The sequence below is a fragment of the Miniopterus natalensis genome, chromosome 11 (assembly GCF_054644295.1).
Source record: "Miniopterus natalensis isolate mMinNat1 chromosome 11, mMinNat1.hap1, whole genome shotgun sequence".
NCBI lineage: Eukaryota > Metazoa > Chordata > Mammalia > Chiroptera > Miniopteridae > Miniopterus > Miniopterus natalensis.
This window is the reverse complement of record NC_142091.1, coordinates 69,455,645-69,475,048: the sequence shown is the minus strand read 5'-3', so window position 1 is coordinate 69,475,048 and position 19,404 is coordinate 69,455,645. Positions and strand designations below refer to the sequence as shown.

At 41.4% G+C, this 19,404-nt stretch overlaps 1 protein-coding gene across 5 annotated transcripts in view; it reads right to left on the bottom strand.

Moving 5' to 3' along the window:
- Nucleotides 1-2,129: 2,129 nt before the first annotated feature.
- CTNND1 (catenin delta 1) overlaps nt 2,130-19,404 on the bottom strand; it is a 43,709-nt gene continuing 26,434 nt past the window's right edge. For 3 of the 5 annotated variants that reach the window (XM_016200514.2, XM_016200520.2, XM_016200515.2), the window contains 13 exons: nt 16,820-17,283; nt 15,521-15,704; nt 14,540-14,657; nt 13,910-14,063; nt 13,471-13,488; nt 12,964-13,032; nt 12,002-12,129; nt 11,753-11,903; nt 9,894-10,086; nt 9,214-9,328; nt 8,584-8,671; nt 6,020-6,082; nt 4,649-5,149 (listed from right to left, as the gene is read on the bottom strand). In XM_016200514.2, the coding sequence (XP_016056000.2) occupies nt 5,031-5,149; nt 6,020-6,082; nt 8,584-8,671; nt 9,214-9,328; nt 9,894-10,086; nt 11,753-11,903; nt 12,002-12,129; nt 12,964-13,032; nt 13,471-13,488; nt 13,910-14,063; nt 14,540-14,657; nt 15,521-15,704; nt 16,820-17,283 (1,864 nt within the window). In that variant the 3' untranslated portion in view covers nt 4,649-5,030. Of the gene's footprint in view, nt 4,267-4,648; nt 5,150-6,019; nt 6,083-8,583; nt 8,672-9,213; nt 9,329-9,893; nt 10,087-11,752; nt 11,904-12,001; nt 12,130-12,963; nt 13,033-13,470; nt 13,489-13,909; nt 14,064-14,539; nt 14,658-15,520; nt 15,705-16,819; nt 17,284-19,404 lie in introns of those variants that run through there. The other 2 variants (XM_016200516.2, XM_016200517.2) reach the window with 2 other exon arrangements.

Genomic DNA, 19,404 nt, shown 5'->3' with positions numbered 1-19,404 from the left:
CTGGGCATTACCTACATGGCAATGGTTTGCAAGTTGTTTCTCCAACCCACAAGATACACATCAGCCTATCACTATTATCTCTAATCCTACAGTAACCAATTCATTCCTTTGGGTCTTCCTTCTAGAAGTCTCCCTCGGTTACCACCACATCCACCATGAAAGTAGTACTGCTGCCAGTGGAGTTGGAGCCAGTCATCCAGGATTCCAGTTAGAGGCAGGAATCTCAAGCAAGTCAGTCGATCAGAGTCTCAAGTTGCAATTGACCACAGGCATTAGAATAAACTAGGTGACCTATCAAGATTTCAGAATCTTGAGTCCCATCCATTGGGTAAATTTTTGGAAATGGAACACAGGAAATCTGGTAACTCTTGTGTACTTCTCAGATCTCTGAGGCTGTATCTAGTTGGTCTTTGTGCCAATACCAAGATGCACCTTTGTTATCCTATACTTCAGATATAAAGACAAAGTGAAAAATAACAAAATGAGAGAGACTGGTCCTTGTTCTCCCGTGAAATGTTTCCAGTTCATAACAAAGTGCGTTAGTTCAGCCAAGAAAGAACAAGTGGACAAGCGAGGTCACAGCTTTGAGCTGTTAGAAAGTATTTCACAGCAAAACTCATTACAGCTAGCTATTTCACAAACATGTTCACAAAAAAACCCTCACTGAGGGAGAAGACTGGTTGAGGGTAATCTGTAACCTCTTCCAGAAAAACAACTCAGGCTCTAAGGATCAGGGTGTACATGGGCAAAGTTCCTGAAGTTTCTTTACAAAATCCATAGGGTCAATTCCTAGAATTGGTGTTAAGAGTTAACAAATGGTTTCAAAAGCATTACTAAATTATTGTCAAGAAACTTATCATTCTGTTTAACACCTTATTTTAAGTAAGGGCAGAGCAATGCTTTTAAAATATCACAGGTCTTAGCTACATAGGACTGCAATATATGTGAGGACTCTGTTTCATTCTCTAAAATCTAACATCCACAATGCCTAGCATATAGAAGATGCTCAATAAATATTTGTTGAATGAATGATAAAACAAATGAACCAACCCAGGGAGAGGGGAGAGTAAGGTTTGTACACAGCTCAATGCCAGTGGATAATAAAGAATACAATAAAGTCTATTCCATTCACCAGAGGTAGGTATTGATACAGGTTTTAAAAAAACTGTCTTAGGTAGAGCTACCAAACCACTTTGGAAAGTGAACTCTACAGATCTGGCTCTGTGCTTCATCCTTCTAACCTAAAACTAAAGTATCAAACTTGAAATAGTATCAGTTAAAATGATTACATTTCCTGGTCTCACTAGCCTCAGCAAGTTTTCATACCCAAGACCTATTCCACAAAATTGAGACATCAGCAGCAGCAGCTATATATATATTTAATCTAAAGACTGGGCATATAGAAACATTTTAGATAAATTCTCGAGGCTCTTTATTATAGAACAGAAAATATGGGCACCAGAAAAATAAGTCTCTCTCCATAGGTCTTAATCCTTGATCTCTACAGTAAAGACAACCCCTGGTAATCCAACAAGTATTTGCTACCCACCCACATATTTGGTAGAACACAAAGGAAGCCACACAGGCCTGTCCCTTATCTTCCTACTAAACGGTTGCAGATAGCTGGAGAAGCAACAGTATGGCCATTTTTAATATTTCTACACATGAGCTTTTTAATTCTACATTTTCATCATTAGGAGGGCACTGGAGTGGTAGCTCCCATCTTCTACCCATAATGCTACATTCGAGAGGGCCTTGTATTGCAATGGGCTTTATTCAACGTTTGTTTTGCCAATGTTCATTTTGCCAATGTTGCAAAAGAATCCCAGTGAGTAAGGAAGTCATTAATTCTTTATATTCACGTTCCTATCTCTAAGTTAGCAATAAGCTTCTTGGGCTTGACTTAGTCACATTTAATTTTTAAGAATCTTCAGAGGAAAAATGTTTCATATACAGTTAAAAAGAATGTTGCTTGATAAAGTTGAGATTGAGCTCAAAATAAATCTATCCTGGTACAACTCCCTCTTGGTGCTCTGGAGAGAAAAATAACACCAATACATAAAATAGCAACCAAGATGGAAAGGAAGGAAGAGATATAGTTTGAAGAAATGACACAGGACCCCCACATACACACTTTAAAAACTTTATTTATATAAAAAACTCATTTGTTTTTAAAAGCTTAACAAGAGAGAGAAACAGAAAAGGTATGGAGCAGAAGACATGCCCCTTAGTAGTGTTCGGTGGGAAGGTGCGATTTTTGGTTCTCTGGAATTGAATGTTTAGTGTTTCTATTAACGAGAAAAAAAAGGCAGTTAAAGGTCCCCAAAAGCCCATGGCTGTTCTAGTACCCACACCCCACCAAGAAAAAGAGCACCAGCAAAAGAGCAGAGGACAAGAGAAACCCAGAGTGGGCCAGGTCTGGACGGCGGCAGTTTCCCCTGTGCGTTATGCTCTTAGGGTCGGAGAGGAAAAGGCTCCTTTTTGCCAGAAAAGGAGCAGGAAGAAATGGAAAGGCGGAAAGGGTAAGTAAGGGATTTCAATGCATGGGGGGAGGGGAAAGGCCAGTGGGCCCTGCACTTTTCTCTCACCCCATGGCCTCCAGGTACAGGGGAGGGGAGAGAAAGGTGAAGATTTCCAGTTCGCACTGAACAGAGCTTTAGATTAAGGGGAGTCAGAGGGAAGTATGGGGAAGGGTTTAAAAACAACAGCATAGCAGCTGATCCCTCAAGCCCAACCAGCTAATACACATTAAGTGAGAGGAGGAGGTACCTGGGTATGGGGGCAGGCATGGCTTCCCTGCAACCCCTTCAGAGATGACGGTACACTCTGGGCACCTAAGGAGTAAGAGGCATACCACTCACTCCTCCCACCAACCTCATTTTGAGACATCAGAACAGAATTTTTGCAAAATCCCAACTATACACTGTTGAGCAAAAGCTTGCTATGGCTGAAATTAGAGGCTACACCAATTCCCACTGGAGAATCTGAGGGTCTCTAGGTCACCTCTCCTCTTCTTTCTGCTATTTAGGGCCAATAGTGGGTAAAAAATCAACAAAATATAATTTGCAAAATCATGAGAAATGAGACTGCAGAGGCAAAGAAAGGCACATGGAAGGGAAGGAAGAGATGCACCCCAGGCCAAAGGCACAAAGAAGAGGCAAAGCCAGGGGCGACCCCCACCTTTTAGGGTAAAGGGGGCAGAAGTATGTACATCAAGTCCTTTAGTCAGCCAACCAATCCAGGGAGCAGGCAGGAAGGACAGGGCTGTAGGGTGGGAAAGGAGAAAGGGCAGGGGGAGTCCAGCTTTGAAGCTTCCTGCCAGTTTCAGACTGATTCATGTACATTCCTACTAGCTCCTCCTAGAGCTTCTTTCTCCTCCCCAGAAGACATCTTTCTGCTCCTTCTCACCCAAAAAGTCTTCCTGGACACATTCTCCTCTTTCTACAGCCTCCTGAAAATGGCAAAGCCAAGTTAGCAGACATTATCACAGGATGGGAGGGGAGGGTTAGGACGGCCTCAGTAAGGGGGAGTGGCAGCAGCACCCCAGCATTGGCACGAGGCTTGCAGAAGAGATGGAGTCTGTAAGTCCTTGATGGTCCCTGCCCTGGAGATAAGGAAAGCCAGGTTTCTTAATCTCAGTTCTAGGAGATCTTCACTTACTCAAGGGCCCTTGCCAGATGGTATGTGCCAATGTTGCCGGCCTTCTTTGCTTCAAAAATAGTCATTAGGAGTAAGGGAAGAGTTCACACTTCCCGGTCTCAAAAAAAAACAAAAAACAAAAAGTCCCTTCCCCACCAGCAAAAAAAATCTTGATTAAGAATCATCAGTTTATCAGATTGCTGTATAATGTATATGTAGCATGTGGTTTCCAATTCTTCCCATGGCTTCCAGTGAAGACTCCCACTGTGAAGACTCCCATTCTCTCTCCCTCCCTCCACACAGGCCAAGAGTTCCAGGGAGAGCTGGCGAAAGAGCTAATCTGCAGCAGTTTCTCAAGATATGCATATAACTGAGTCAGGGTTCTTGGGAGCAATTGGAGAGAATCTGGAGTGGGGAGCAGGAACAATTAAACTTCATTGGAAGAAGTTAGGAGTCAATGGAAAGAAGGCAGCCACTTAGGGCTATAAGGGCAGGAGGCAGCCTGGCAGTTGGCACAATAGTCCAGCGAAGAAAGGGGAAAATCATCAGTCCATTTCACCACCAAAAAATAAAAGTACATATATTATATGTGCAGATGTAGCGGAGATCGTGGTGCTAAATCTTCTGCTGTAAGGAAAAAAGAGAAAGAGATGTTATAAGGTTGGAATAAGGACCAGAAGACAGTTGAACAAATCTGGAGGGAGGAAAGTAGCACATAGTGGAGAATCAGATCACCAGCGGCCGGTCCCAGCCTCTTACGAGGTAATCACAGAATAGCACCCCAAGCACCACATGGCTGAGACTAGTGTCTCTGGCCTGATCAGATCAGCATGATTAGCAAACTGCTGGCACACAGGGGCCTCCTTCCTCAGCGATGATCTTGGGGGTGGCTGGAGGACATACCATGGCGGGGGGAGACACTTGGTCTCCCTCCTCATCCAAAACCAACACATCCAACTCTTCCTCCAGAGATTCCTGTCTCTCGTCCTGCTGTGAACACATGCAATTTGTTAGTATGAGAGTAAGGAAATAGGAACTTTGTGAGGATGTGCCAGATCTAGGGAAAATGCCCTAATCTATAAACTCAAACCAAACAGGACAATAATAAGAGAAGGGCAAGATTTTGAGAAAATACAGCCAGGATAGGAAGAGAGTGATATACAAGAATAGGTCAGTCGGCGTTAGTCATGTCAGTAACATGTTTATAGTCTTCCTTCCCCCATCTTGACCGACCACTGTAGCATAATGGCCCAAGAAATTCCAACAGGAGTCAAAACTCCTCCTTTTCCCAAAAGCGCCTACCAGAGAGGATGCCATCCTTCACAGGTACTTTTTCCTATTTCACAAACACACAGGCTTCAAAAGAGAATCAGCCATAGAAGGATAACAGTTCATAGAGATTTTACCATCAGGGGTGTTCCCTTCAATGGCTCCATTTCACCTAGATCCCCGGATCGATCCAGTGTTCTATTGTGGTCCCCTCTCTCATTCATTGCAGAATAATTGTTATCTAAAGAAAAAAAGCACACAGAAACATGATATTTCCCTCCAGTGTATAATATATACTAAGCAGATTAAGTGTGAATCAGATACCTCTATTAGGAACTGAACTTTGCCAAATGCTCCGGAAAGGCATTAAGTTCTGGTGGCTACTGATTTAGAGAGAACTTGAATCTAATTGGGAAGACAATATATATGAAATATGCAGAGTATGACATACAGGGTGGGCAAAAGTACGTTTATAGCTGTTTGTATGAAAAATACAATAATTAATAAATAATACAAAAATAAACTGTGTTTGGCACACTCACAACAGTAAACCTACTTTAGCCCTACCCTGTATGTTAATAAAGCTAAAGGGAAGAGATCTGCATATTAAGAAATAACAGAGAGTGAGTTGTGCTGCCACGGTTAATAAGGACCTAAAAACAGAGACAGGACACTTCAGTTGTCTTTGAAGATGAGAAAAATTAATAAAACCAAACAGGAAGGACATTTGTAAGAGGTATGACATGAGCAAAATAAAAAAACTATAGAGTGAAGAAAGAGAATGGCAAATTAGGCCAGGTGGGCTGAAACAGAGCCCATGGAGAGAAGGAGCCAGCGTGAGACTATGAAGGGCCATGAATAACAGTTTAGGGACACAGAGCTGGTTCTGTAGTAATAGGGAACGCATATGCAGGTTTTTTTTTAAAACCTTTGAGCAAGTGGGAATGTAGAAGTAGATGGATCAAGTCATCTTTCCAAATGGAAATGTCCAGCCAAGGCTCTTCCAGAATGGTAAGTGGTGAGGGTGCCAGAAAACACTATAGAGCCAGACAGTTCTCCTCATCCCAGTGAAGTATTACTCCATATCCTTAGGCAGGAATTAATCACCCACCTAAGGATCTTGAGTTTGATCCCATACTGCTCATCTGAATTTCTTCCCGATCAGGTTTCTTATCTATAGGAAGACAGAAAGTTATCCAACTCAAAAGCCAAACTCTTTGAAATCTATACTCATCATAAAAATTGCCCTCTATCCTCCTTTCCTCTCAAATTTTTACTGAGCGCCCACTATGTACCAGACAAAGCTCCCATGGGACTTAAAGAGATCCCTTCACAACAGAATCCTAATAGAAGAAACCATTCACTCTAAGTTGGCAATTTTCAAATTATTTGGTCTCAGGATCTCTTAGTCTCAAAAATTATGAGGATCCAAAGAACTGTCACTGATGTGGTCATATGTATTAATATCTACTGTATTGAGAAATTTTAAATATTTATTTCACTTAAAAGTAACATTAAACTTATTCCATGTTAACATAATTTTTTAAAGAACTGTTTTACATTTTTGCACATATCTTTAAAGTCTGGCTTAATTCTCTTATCTGCTCCTGCATTCATCTACTGTGATGTTATTTTGGTTGAAGTATATGAAGAAAATCCAGCCTCACACAGGTAAGTATTTGGAAAGGGGAGGAAAATGGTCTTTTCAGATAATTTTTTATATTCTTCGATAGTATACTCATGACCAACAAGTAGAGTTTCCTTAAGGTTAACAGCAATGTGGTGTCTGATTCCAAACTAATGATCTCTTTGTAATCTGTTAAATCAAAATCCATCTTGCACTTTGAATGGATCAATTATCCATGCATTACTTTATTTTTATTTATTTTTTAAATATATCTTTATTGATTACAGAGAGAGGAAAGGAGAGGGAGAGAGAGAGATAGAAACATCAATGATGAGTCATTGATCAGCTGCCTCCTGCACACCCCCGACTGGGGATCGAGTCCACAACCCAGGCATGTGCCCTGACCGGGAATCAAACCCCGATCACCTGGATCCTAGGTCAAGGCTCAACCGCTGAGTGACGCCCGGCCAGGCCATGCATTACTTTAAAACATCATATACCGATCACTTGGAAAATACTGGTTCAAAGAGTGATGCAGATCTTCTGTTAACAAGTTTCATTATACAATATCGAAAAATCACATTAATTAATATCACCACCAATGGTTTTATTAGAAAGTCTTTTAAGTATTATGGTGCTACCAGTGGCAAATATGAGTTTTACAAAATTATAATTGTCACTTGAAAATTCAGGCAAGTACTATTGTCCCTCAAAGTGACACACTCACTGCATTCATTTTTGAGAAAATGTCTGCCAAATACCTAAGTCTGAATAACCATAGATTCTCTGTCAGTCAATTTTTTAAGTAAAAATGGTGCTCCACAAAGAGTGGTTAGTCCAATTAGTAACACAAGTGCTTTTCCTCAAGACACCATCATGCTTGGTACGCAGCAGAGTGCTTTACGAGTACTTCCCATTTCATCAGCACAGGATATTAAAAAGATGTGCACTCAAAGATAGAAACAATAAAATTAATTATTTTCTCAGCTCAATCAACCACATCCTTAAATGAAACTGGCTCTTTTTTAACTGTGAGTGTATGGCAGTGAAGAGTGCAATGACTAGATTGGTTTGGTGCCATTGCCCTGGTTCATGTTCTGCCTCCAGCAGTTAACATCGTTGCAGGTTTTACACCATCAGCACAAACATCAACAGACTTGGGGATCCTCAAGCCACATCTGAAGAACTCTGATAGAGGCAAAAGCCAAGTGTCATTAAGAATATAAGGGTTGCCCAGCCGGGCGTGGCTCAGCAGTTGAGCGTCGACCTAGGATCCAGGCAATCGGGGTTCGATTTCCGGTCAGGGCACATGCCCGGGTTGCGGGCTCAATCCTCAGTCGAGGGTGTGCAGGAGGCAGCCAATCAATGACTCTCTCATCATTGATGTTTCTCTCTCTCCCTCCCCTTTCCTCTCTCTGAAATCAATAAAGATATATTAAAAAAAAAAAAAAAGAAAGAATATAAGGGTTACAATATACACTTAAGTGAAAAAGAATACTTTTTTAAAACAAAATGTATGATTTACCTTTGGGGGGAAATGTATTTGCTCACATGACAAAAGTGTTGGAAAGATATAACCCAAAAAAGTAGAGGGTATCTATGGGTAATAGAATTGAATGATTTTGTTGTTTTTCTGGTTGTCTATATTGTCTAATTTTACAACAGTAAACATGTATTACTTGGTATTATATGAAAATATAAGAGAAAAAATAATCATTTTGCAATATATACATATATCAAATCATGCTGCACACCTTACATTTATATAATGTCATATGTCAATTACATCTCAGAGAAAATAGAAAAACTAGAGAGTTCACTTCCCAGTCATTTTAAATCTACTGGCAAAGACAGGGCTAATTGCCTGTTTTATTTTCTAATCTCCGGCCTACCAGCTTCTGTGTTACAATTCTGAAGTGAAGTATTATTACCCTCTACCAAAGGCTGACTCACTCAAAAATAAATAGATATCCTATTTCTTAGATAGTAAGCCCATGAAATAGCAGAGGAGGAATAAAAGCTGAGGGTGTGCCCCCTGGATATTGTACCTGATTTCTGGTTCCGGTCAATGAGAGGAAGAGTGCTATCATCATATGAATGACTGCTCTGGCTTCGAGAAGCATTATTTAGATTCACCTGGAGGCAAACATAAAATGCAACAATGTAAGATACTGAATGTACCCATATCTTATTCCCTAACGGGCACAGATCTTTAGATCCCAAATACAACTCTTATAAAAAGTAAATGAGGGTTAAGTAAATACCTACATAGTGAAACAAACTAGGATATAATGGCTTCTAGTTGTGTTCCTGAACAGAAAATTATAAAGGTACTAAATACTCCTACTATCAGAAGAAGACCTACTCTCAGAAAATGGCAAAGTCCATCACAGGGCTGCTGGAGATTTGGGGAAAGTCAAAAAGGCCCCAACCCTTCACTGCCACCAATATGTACAGTACGCTGTGACACAGAGGAAGACCAGAGCTGTTTTGGCAGCAAATGAACTGTCAGTACCATTCACTTGGGGGGAGGAGTAAACCAAATGATTTCTTTACTACCAGAGACTCAGGTCAAAAGTAGACTTAATGTGATAGTGAGAGAGAAGAAACCAAACACAGAAGCATTACCTGAGACCAAGAAAAAAAGGTAAATGTCTCAGGCCCAAGAGTTATCCTACCTGAAAGTCTGATTTCTTCCATCCTTCTTTTTCCAGTGGCTTCCGCAGTTCCTTATATCCCCAGATTGTCTGTAATACAAGTGCTGCTGCTCGAACTTCTTTTTCTGAGCGGTTCCTTTTGAGGAAAGCAACATCACATGGAATTTGGATGTAAGACCAGGGAAGAAGCTGAGAACCTGTTCTCTCTAACATAATGTAATGTATGAACATAAATGCCAAAATGGGTAAGATCAAGTTCCTGTATTCTGTCCCAAAAAGTGATGCACAAAAATGTGTGATGGAGCCTAGCCAGGCATGGCTCAGCGGTTGAGCATCGACCCAGGATCCAGGAGATCGCAGTTCGACTCCTGAGCGGGGCACATGCCAGGGTTGTGGGCTTGATCCTCAGCGCAGGGAGTGCAGGAGGCAGCCGATCAATGACTCTTTCATCACTGATGTTTCTATCTCTCTCCCTCACCCTTCCTTTATCTAAAATCAATAAAGATATTAAAAAAAAGTTTGATGAAAAAGTCTGTTATCAATTTATGAATCACCATTAAGACAGAACACAGTAATACCTCTTCACATTTTACAAGTAATTAATGGAAAATAACCTTAGAAACAAAAAGGAAAAGCTCCTTCTTAGCAACTCCCCTTTATACTTAAATTCTTCCATTTGCAATTTTAAGTGTTAAGCTCACCCTGATTTGTTGATCAACACCAGCTTCTCAATACCCTGTGTCTCTCGAAGCTTTTTGGCAGCCTCCAAGTTCTCAGCAATAACTTCGTTGATGGTGTTCAAAATAGAGACCACAGTGTCCTCAGAGAAATTCTGGGAAGAGCTCTGTTGCCCGCCTGGCAGATTCTTTACCAAGTTAGGAATAGCATGTTTACCTGTAGCAGCGAGACAAAGGAACACGTATTGGGACAACATTTGAATCACCTTATGAGGAGCCTAACACTATTCTTAACTGCACTGACCATATAAAGTACAGGTCCTCTCCCTATGAATCCACTTCATTCTCCTATAGGATTATCATATCAAAAGAGCTAAGGATCTGGAATAACCATGAATTTATTGTCCTTACTATTCCTTTATTTATTCTTTCCTTTTTCAGTCACATTGAAATAATGTGAATACTTATATCAAAAATGCTACACAGTCCCTTTAGATATTCTAATGAAAACAGTATATTTAATATTATAATAGTTCAAGAGAATGGAGTCATTATAAATTATTTAAAAAATCTGGGCTCTGCCACTTACAAGGTATATTAACTCTGAGCAAATTGCTTAATTTACCTTACCTTGAGTTTCCTTATTCTATAAAAAAATGAACCTTTTTAAAGTGGTGACAATTAAATGAGAACATACAAAAGTGCTTAACAAGGCCTACTAACAAAGTAAGTGCTTAAAAAATAATAGCTGTCGCCCTGGCCGGGTGGCTGTTGGTAGGAGTATCACCTTGCATATCAAAAGATTGCAGGTTTGCCCGGCTGGGCGTGGCTCAGTGGTTGAGTTTCGTTGACCTAGGATCCAGGAGATTGTAGTTCAATTCCTGGTCAGGGCACATGCCCGGGTTGCAGGCTCGATCCCCAGTCAGGGGCGTGCAGGAGGCAGCGGATCAATGATGACTCTCTCATCATTGATGTTTATGTTTTTCTCTCTCTCTCTCTCCCTTCCTCTCTCTGAAACCAATAAAGATATATTAAAAAAAAAAAAAAAAAAAGGTTGCAGGTTCAATCCCTGTTCGCAGTGCATACAGGAGGCAAACAATTGATGACTCTCTTTCATCCTTCCTCTCTAAAATCAATAAACATATCCTCAGGTAAGGATTCTTATCTTTCTGAGAACTATTAAACTACAGTTGACCCTGAGCAACACGGGGTTTGAACTGCTCATATCCACTTACACCCAGGTTTTTTTGAATACTATAAATGTATTTTCTCTTTCTTACGATTTTCTTTTTTTTTTAAATATATTTTTATTGACTTCAGAGAGAGGATGGGAGAGGGAGAGAGAGATACAAACATCGATGATGAGAGAGTCATTGATCAGCTGCCTTATGCATTCCCCATGCTGGGGATTGAGCCCACAACCCAGTTATGTACCCCGACCAGAAACTGAACCTCAATCTCCTGGATCATAGGCCAATGCTCAATCGCTGAGCCACACCAGACGGGCCCTTATGATTTTCTTCATAACATTTTCCTTTTTCTAGCTTACTTTATTGTGAAAATTTAGTTTATAATACATGTAACATACAAAACATGTTAATCAACTGTTTATGTTATCACTAAGGCTTCCAGTCAAAAATAGGCTATTTACTAGTTAAGTTTTTTTTGAAAGTCAAAAGATATATATGGCTCTGACGGTGTGGGGGTGAGCACTCCATGTCGTTCAAGGTCAACTGTATAACCCTCTCCTACCCTTGCATTCACAAACTATGGAGGGCTAGGATCCTCCCTCTCAGTCACCTCAATAAATAAATTATTTAGCACCTGCTGGATTACAGCACTGTACTAGATGCTGAGGTAATGGTTAACATCCTACTCCTTACCAATTAATTCTTTATTTCGAGCATCCACGGCCAGATTTCTCAGAGCTCCAGACGCGGCTTTTACTACCCGCTCATGTTCATTGGTCAGGAGGTCAGCGATGGCAGAAAGAGCCTTCTCTTGACGCAGAGCAGAGCGGATGTATCGACCATACTAGAAGTAGCACATGAAGGTGGAACAGATTACAAATGGATGCAAAATAGTGAGCTAAGTGCCCCCACCTCCAAGCCCATTTTCTAAAAGGTACTCACCGTCCAGCGCCCAGCACACAAGTTCTGGATAGCCCCAGCTGAGGCTTCTAGGATGGCAGGAGTCTTGCTCTCCTTGAGGAGGGAGATGTATATCCGAACCACCTCTGGCTGAAATAAAAGCTCATAGCCTACACAGGAAAGCAGGAAAGGATAAGAAAGCAGAGGGTGCTTATCAGTACCTATGAACCAGGCTGTGGCTGGCTGAAGTCCAGCCTTTACTCCGGGTTGATGGGTTTATGCTCCTGTACCATTAGGCTCCCTCACTCTTCCACCCACCAACAGCAAACTCAGGGATTTGATTCCATGCCTCCTTAAGAATAATTAGTCCATGGTAAGAGCAGAACAGATATCAACTCATCATATGTAACGTTTCTCTCCTCCCTCCTTGCCTCTTCTCTCCCCGTTTACTTTGGCCTTGCTTGGCAGTCAGGGCATGGGTACTCAGGGGATTCATTTGCTCATTGACAGTATACTCAGGGTTAATGATTCCTCAACTCAAATGAATTATTTCTAACTTAACTAAGTCATTCTGCCCACCTTTACTGTGACTAAGTAAAAGGGCCTATCGCAGATTAACAACATCTAAAATTTTTATATCCATGGAGAGTTGGGAATTTTGGACTCACTGTGTGGATGGATATAAAGATCCAAACTATGATCAAGAGGTAAAGTTTAAGTCCCAAGAACTACTGTGGCTACTTAGGGTACCCGAGTTTCTAAGTCTAGACTTCCATCAGAACCTTATCCTACCCTCAGTAATGTGGATGGCTGCCATAACAAGCAGTGCTTTCCAAGTTACTACTATAACACTATAGTTTCCCAATACTTTCACCATCACTTCAAGTCCACAGATCAGAGAAGACAGAACAGTGATGTATAGTCTAGTGTTCGGATACCAAATATTTACCTGTGGACTATGTTTGAGACCCCTGGAGAATGAAAAAAAAAAAAAGATAACTTACCTCGAGCGGGACTAGTTCTTTTAGGGAAATCCACTGTGTCGTTTGCTGGATCTTCTGTGGGTTTTTTCCCTTTGGAAATTAAAAAAGGGGGGAGAGGTAAAAAGTGTAAGAAAGGAAAGAGTCAACCTGTAGCATTCTTTATTCTTTAATCAAAATCTTTGAATCAGAGATGTACTGAGGAGTGGGGGGAGGGGAATATCCAGGCCCCCAGCTTGTCCCAGCGGGGGGATGTGCAGAAACAAGGACAGAAAACAGGTGCAGAGAGGTAAGATAAGGACAACCATGGTTGTTGCTATTGTCCTGAGTTCTGGTAACTGGGACTGCTGCCCAGAAATAGCATGCCATGGGCCATTAGTTCAGAAGAGCTAAAGTTGTTTCAGTGGTCTTCCTCAACTGAATTTTCCTACATGCATCCACAGGGAAGGGTTAGGCAAGGAAATACTAGGGAAGCTAAAACCAAAACATGCAAATTAGAAATAGATAAGCGCCTTTAAAGATTCCACTCACCTCTGGAGAACCACTCATCTTCCAGTGTGTCACCCAAGGTGAAAAGCAGAGGAGAGAAATGAAGGAAGAAAAATGCAGGAGAAAGATGTCAACAGGATCATGAGCAAATAAGCAGAAAAGCAGAGAGGAAAAGAAAAACACAGGAAACACAAAGGAGGAATGGGGAGAAGGCCCCAGATTAGTTGAGTTCTCATCCTTCACTGCCCCAATCACTGATACCACCACCACCGCCACCACCACCACCGCCACCGCCACCACCACCACCACCACAACCTTGAATGAAGCGCACAACACAAGGAAAGCAGCAACACAGCAAAAGGACATACTTGACTAGGCAGACTCCTATACTGCTCGGCAAGTATTTTGCACCTAAAACTAAAAGTATTCCTTTCTTTCCCAGTCCTACATTAAAGAGCAAGAAAGAGGAACTAAAACTCACCTTTGCCTTTCTTGGCCCCAAAGCAACTGGCAGCATGTGGCCCAGTATTGTTGGAAACACTGGGAGGTGCCTCTTGGTAACGCTCTGCCTGCGGGATCTCTCGATGAACTTGATACGACAAGTTCCGAAGAAGGCAAACACAGTTCTCCACAAGCTTGGGAACATAAGAGAAAAGGCTCAATGAGAGAAAAGAATGCCTATAGGGATTTCCCAGCAAGTACAGGTTTCCATAATTCTATTATAATACTGATCCAAAAAGCACAGTCCAATCCATCATCTCTCAGTGCCTCAAAGTGCCCCAAGCTTCTCAAAATCCTTGTAGCCCCAGGTTACCGGAAGGTTGCCACCATTTGGTAGATGACACAAAACCTAGGGTTTTTTTCCTTAAGCTTTTACTTTTTCCTGCTTAGTAAAACGAACAACCTTGGAAGTACGGCAAAAGAGCTTTAAGGTATAGAGGTGAAGAAAATTCTAAAGAAAACATTTTTCTTCTAAGGTGAATACCCATTTTAGGGAGTAGGGGCTGGTTTACATATCTAATGTTATTTAAAAGTCTGGGATAATAGGTCTGCATGCATTTCAGGTACCTCATGGTTGTTGTAAGTGGAATTCACTCAGCCATTAACTTACCTTGCTGTCTGAATCCTTCTGCCCAATCTCAGCCTGAACAATGAAAATGAGGGCATCCACTAAACCATCACATTCCCGAAGTTTCCGGCGAGCTTCACTCCTCTCTGAGCTGACATTCCTAAGGGGAAAAGGAGAGGCGTCGAGATGACTTGAATACAGAAATCCTCCCCTTAAGATCCTTCAACATCTGCAAGCCTCCTCACTTCGCTACCTTTTTTATTCACTGCAACAAATAGTGAATACCCATAATAAGCAAGGCACTGCAACTGAAAGTTGAATAAGACAGTCCCTGCTTCAGAGACATTTATAACCAGATTGGGGGGGGGGAGGGGTGTGAATAAAGTATACCAACCACACAATAATTTAAGATGAAATAGAAAGATACTTCTTGTAGCTTCCATTCTACAAGTGAAGAATGAGGCAGAGCACATAGGAGTATATCCCAAAGAGAGAAAGAACGTATTGTACCAATTACAGGATGTAAGAAGAAATCGGGAAAACCTTCAAGAAATAAAGGTTGAGTTTAGCCTCGAAAGATAAATAAGGAGAGAAGGGCATTACAGACAGGAAAAAAACAGATCTTCCTCACCCCACCCCCACCCTTCTAGGACTTCATATTCTTTTCGTTGTGTTGATCACAGCCTGACCTGAAATAGAGATATTGAGAGCAGGGACACAAACCCAGGACTAGACAAGTGCCTTACATGTGGCAGGTACTGAACAGATGTTTACCAAATTAAATGAACAAAGTCAAAGAGACACAGAAGCGAGGAAGATATGTATGGAACAGCAAGTAAACCAACATCATGGGCATATGTGGTACACAAGGAAGTGACAACGGTAGAAAGGTTGGAGTCAAAGCCTGCAATATAGATAGAATGGAGAATGAATGACAGGCTAAAGAATTTAAACTTTCTTTTTAAAGAAATTTAAATTAGTCTTCAAAAATTCAGTCTTCATACTCTCAAAGCCCTGTGTTACCTAAGGCAGCCAGCTGTGTTGGTGAGCACAGACTCCCACTCAATATGGCGTGGCTTACAATCTTCGTTAGGTTCCCGCTCCCAGCCAGAATGCGGAATGATCACTTCATCTGTCAAGGCATGCAGAGCATGATCCACAATCTCCATCTTGATTGAGTCATGGGATGAAAGATTCCATAGGGTTCCTGGCAGAGACAACTCGTCAGACAGCTCTTCAGCACCCAAAACATGTGTGAAGAATGCCAAGGAGAATCCCCTATTCCATCATTTCTCAGTCTTCCCCAATGACTAAATACCTTGTAATGAATGATATTCAGGCTTTTGTTTGTGATCCACAGTAAGAAATATATTTTACATTATGGCTCAATACAAACACACATATCATGAAACAGTTTTTAAAAACAATATGTGTTATAAGCAATGCTCTCTGAGCTATCAACTCCAGAGTTTCTCAACCGCTGTACCATTGAATTTGGGGACCAGATAATTCTTTGTTCTGGGGAGCTGTCCTGTCCCTTGTTAAATATTTAGCAGTATCTATAGCCATTACTCATTAGCTCTTCCCACCTCCATCCCACCACCAGTTATGACAGCCAAAAATGTCTTCAGACATTACAAATATCTTCTAGAATGCAAGATTTCCCCCAACTGAAAATCAATCATTACTACAATTTCTTTTCTTCTTTCCTTCCTTCCTTTCTCTTGGAATGCTGATTGTGATCCACAAAATTATGTTCAATACACACTAACAAATTACAACCCATAATCTGAAAAACCACTCTTCTAAAGAAAGGACCACAAGCTCAAATGTCTACACATGGCGGCAGGTGAGTCAGGAAAAGCAGATATTTAAAAAGAAATTGTAAGAACATGGACAAATAGTAATGACACTCAGCTTCAATATTTGTGTGACAACTTATGGCAGTAGTTGGTCAGAACAACAGAATGTGCTGGGAATTACTGCAAACTGGAGAGCACATGCCTCAATCAGTTCAAGACCAACTACTGTCAAGTAGCAAAACAGATCCAATGATACCAGTTCTTGCACATTTTTAATAGAAGCCAAGAATCTGGGAATCTTAAGTGAAATCTTCTGAATTTTAAACATTAGCAACAAATTCTTTAAAATTTGAAAACCCTGCATGACTCAAACAAACCTGTGAGATGAATTTGACCCTATGGCCACCAGTTCACAACTTTAATCAAAAGTAAAAGGACTAGAAATCCCTCTAGCTCTCAACATCTCTGAAGTAACAGTGACCCTAACACTTTAGCAGTTTCCCTTAGGCTCACAGCTTACCAGTAATGACTTCAGTGAGGTCCACATCACGAGCCTTTCGGAGCAATCGCACGAGGGCAGGAACACCATCACAGTTTTTTATGGCAATCTTGTTATCCTGGTCCCGACCAAAAGAGATATTCTTGAGAGCCCCACAGGCTCCAAGGTGCACTTCCTTTTTGGGGTGGTCTAACAATCCCACCAGTACTGGGATGCCCTTAAGCTTCCGGACGTCAGTCTTCACCTTGTCATTGCGATAGCACAAATGTTGCAGGTATGCAGCGGCATTGGACTTGACGGCATCCAAGCGGAATCCTAGCATAGCTATCACCTCCGGCAGCTCTGGCTGTCTCCAATTGGGGGGTGGGGGCCCTCCCTTGCGGAGGCTATCCAAGCTTGCTAAACTTCCCCGTTCATGCTGGGCCAAAGGAGCCCAATAGTACTGGTCTGATGGTACCTCCTCACCAATCATGTCTTCATAGCTCCTGCAGTGTTGGAAGAACCAAGAGGGAAAAGGAATCTATCAAGCTGGTTTCTTGGACAGTTCCCATTATCCCCTCATCCTCACCATAGGAGTTATCCCAGGTCCAGTACACTAGATCCTAGATCTCTGCTTTGCATAAATAATATACTGATCAATTTTTCTTAATAAGATAAAGTAACAATTTTAAAGCCATCTCCAACTAGATTAAAACTATCATTTTTCCTGTGAAGTTTACTAGCTTGGAGAAGAGTAACAAGCATTCAGAGATGTTAATTGCAATAAAAAAGAACCAAATCCTGCTTAGCAGTTAATGATACCTGACAGCTATTAACTTCTCTGGATAGAGATTGAAATGAACCTTCAGACAGCAGAGTTCACCAAAGCAACTGACTCAACACCACAGAGAGGTCAGCAAACAATGAGAACAGTTCTTATAAGCCGTAGCTAAACAGGAAATGAGGTATTTACACACAGGAAACAGCTGGTGGGATAAGACCCTTAAACACACTTCATATTTAAGCCTCTCCCTACCCTCTTTTGGAAATTATAAAAAAGGAGGTAGGTGATAGAGAAAAACAGTACAGGGCTTCCTATGTCATGAGCACCTAGCTATAGTACTAATGAGGTATAAGTTTGAACATTAATTTTCACAGTCCATCCCAAGGTCATCTCTGCTATTCAACAAATGTGTTGGAGATATGACTTCCAGCCTCCAAATTCTAAAGACAATACCTCCAATTCTGTCAAAATAGAGACTACTCATCACTGTCACGTTTTAGATACCCAGCCAGTCACTAAGAAAAGGAACACAGACAAAGCAATTGAAGGTAAAGAGATGATTATTCCTAGTTCAGTACTACCAACAACCACTAGAGGGTGAGTCTGTCACACTATCATTTATTCATAACCACCAGGAAAGAACAGACCCCATTAACTGTGAGCTCATCTCACTCTGTGACTCCCACAGGAGAGAGGAGAATCTTTTGTGTGGAGCTCTCCAAATAAAACCGTTGTTTGTTCCACAAAACCACTCCCACTGTCACCAAACCCTCAAGGTTAGCCTAAGCAGAGGGCCTGCCTCACAGCTGTCAACATCAACCACTCAACAGTGATTTAGATGAACAAAGCATTTAGCAAAAATCACTGGTTTTTAAAATCACTGAAATAAAATGAACAGGTTATATAGCTAAATTTTAAAAGTAGGCTACTAAATAGTACGTTAGTAAGGTTTTATTTTAGTAGGGGAAAATACAATCAGGTCCATTTACATACACAGAAAAAGAACTCAAAGGGAAAATGCATCAAAGTGTGAGCAGTAGTTCTTTATTAGGGGATGGTGTGCTTTTCTGGGTTCTTCTCATTTTGGACTGAGCATGTTTAACTTTTATTATTATTTTAATATAAGCAATTACAATAACTAAGATTTGGGTCACTCGAGATTTAGGTCCTTCTTTACAACTGATGGATCATGACATTCTTTCCTTTGTTTTACCAATAACAAGGCTGTGCCCAGGAAGATTAAATTACTTGCTCAAGGCTACAGAGCCTGCGGCAAAGGCACAACTAGAACTACAATCTTCTGGTTCATTGCTTTTTCCACTAATCATTATGCCTTACTGTTTTTGTTTGACCTTGAATTACCCTCCTAGGACCGGAACAGGAAGCTGCAAATGTTCTTTCTGGTCAAGCAGGTTTCCAAGTCCAGTGCTACCCTGGAACAAACCCAAGAACCAGGCCAAAAAACCTTCTCTATGTCAACTGCCACAGCAAGGGACAGCAGAGAATGACCTGGCCACCCACACCCACCTAGGCCCAATCACTCTACTAATGAGGAAGTCAGAAAAGGCAGACTAGTCAGTAAGCAGGAGCCAACACCCTGGGCAGACTCCTTAGGTGATAGCTGTTATTGACCATTGCTCCAAGTTGAGTTGTACCAGCTGAGGTCTGCTGCCCCACCCCAACCCCCACCCAACCCCCACACCCAAGAATAAAAGGTGAGTCACATGGGAGTTGGATTAGATGTCCAAGTTACCTGAAAGGCAAGTGACTCAGGCTTAGATAATGGGGCCTATACCCCTGGGCCCAACCCAGTTCACTGTTAACCAAAGCTACCTAATGAGGA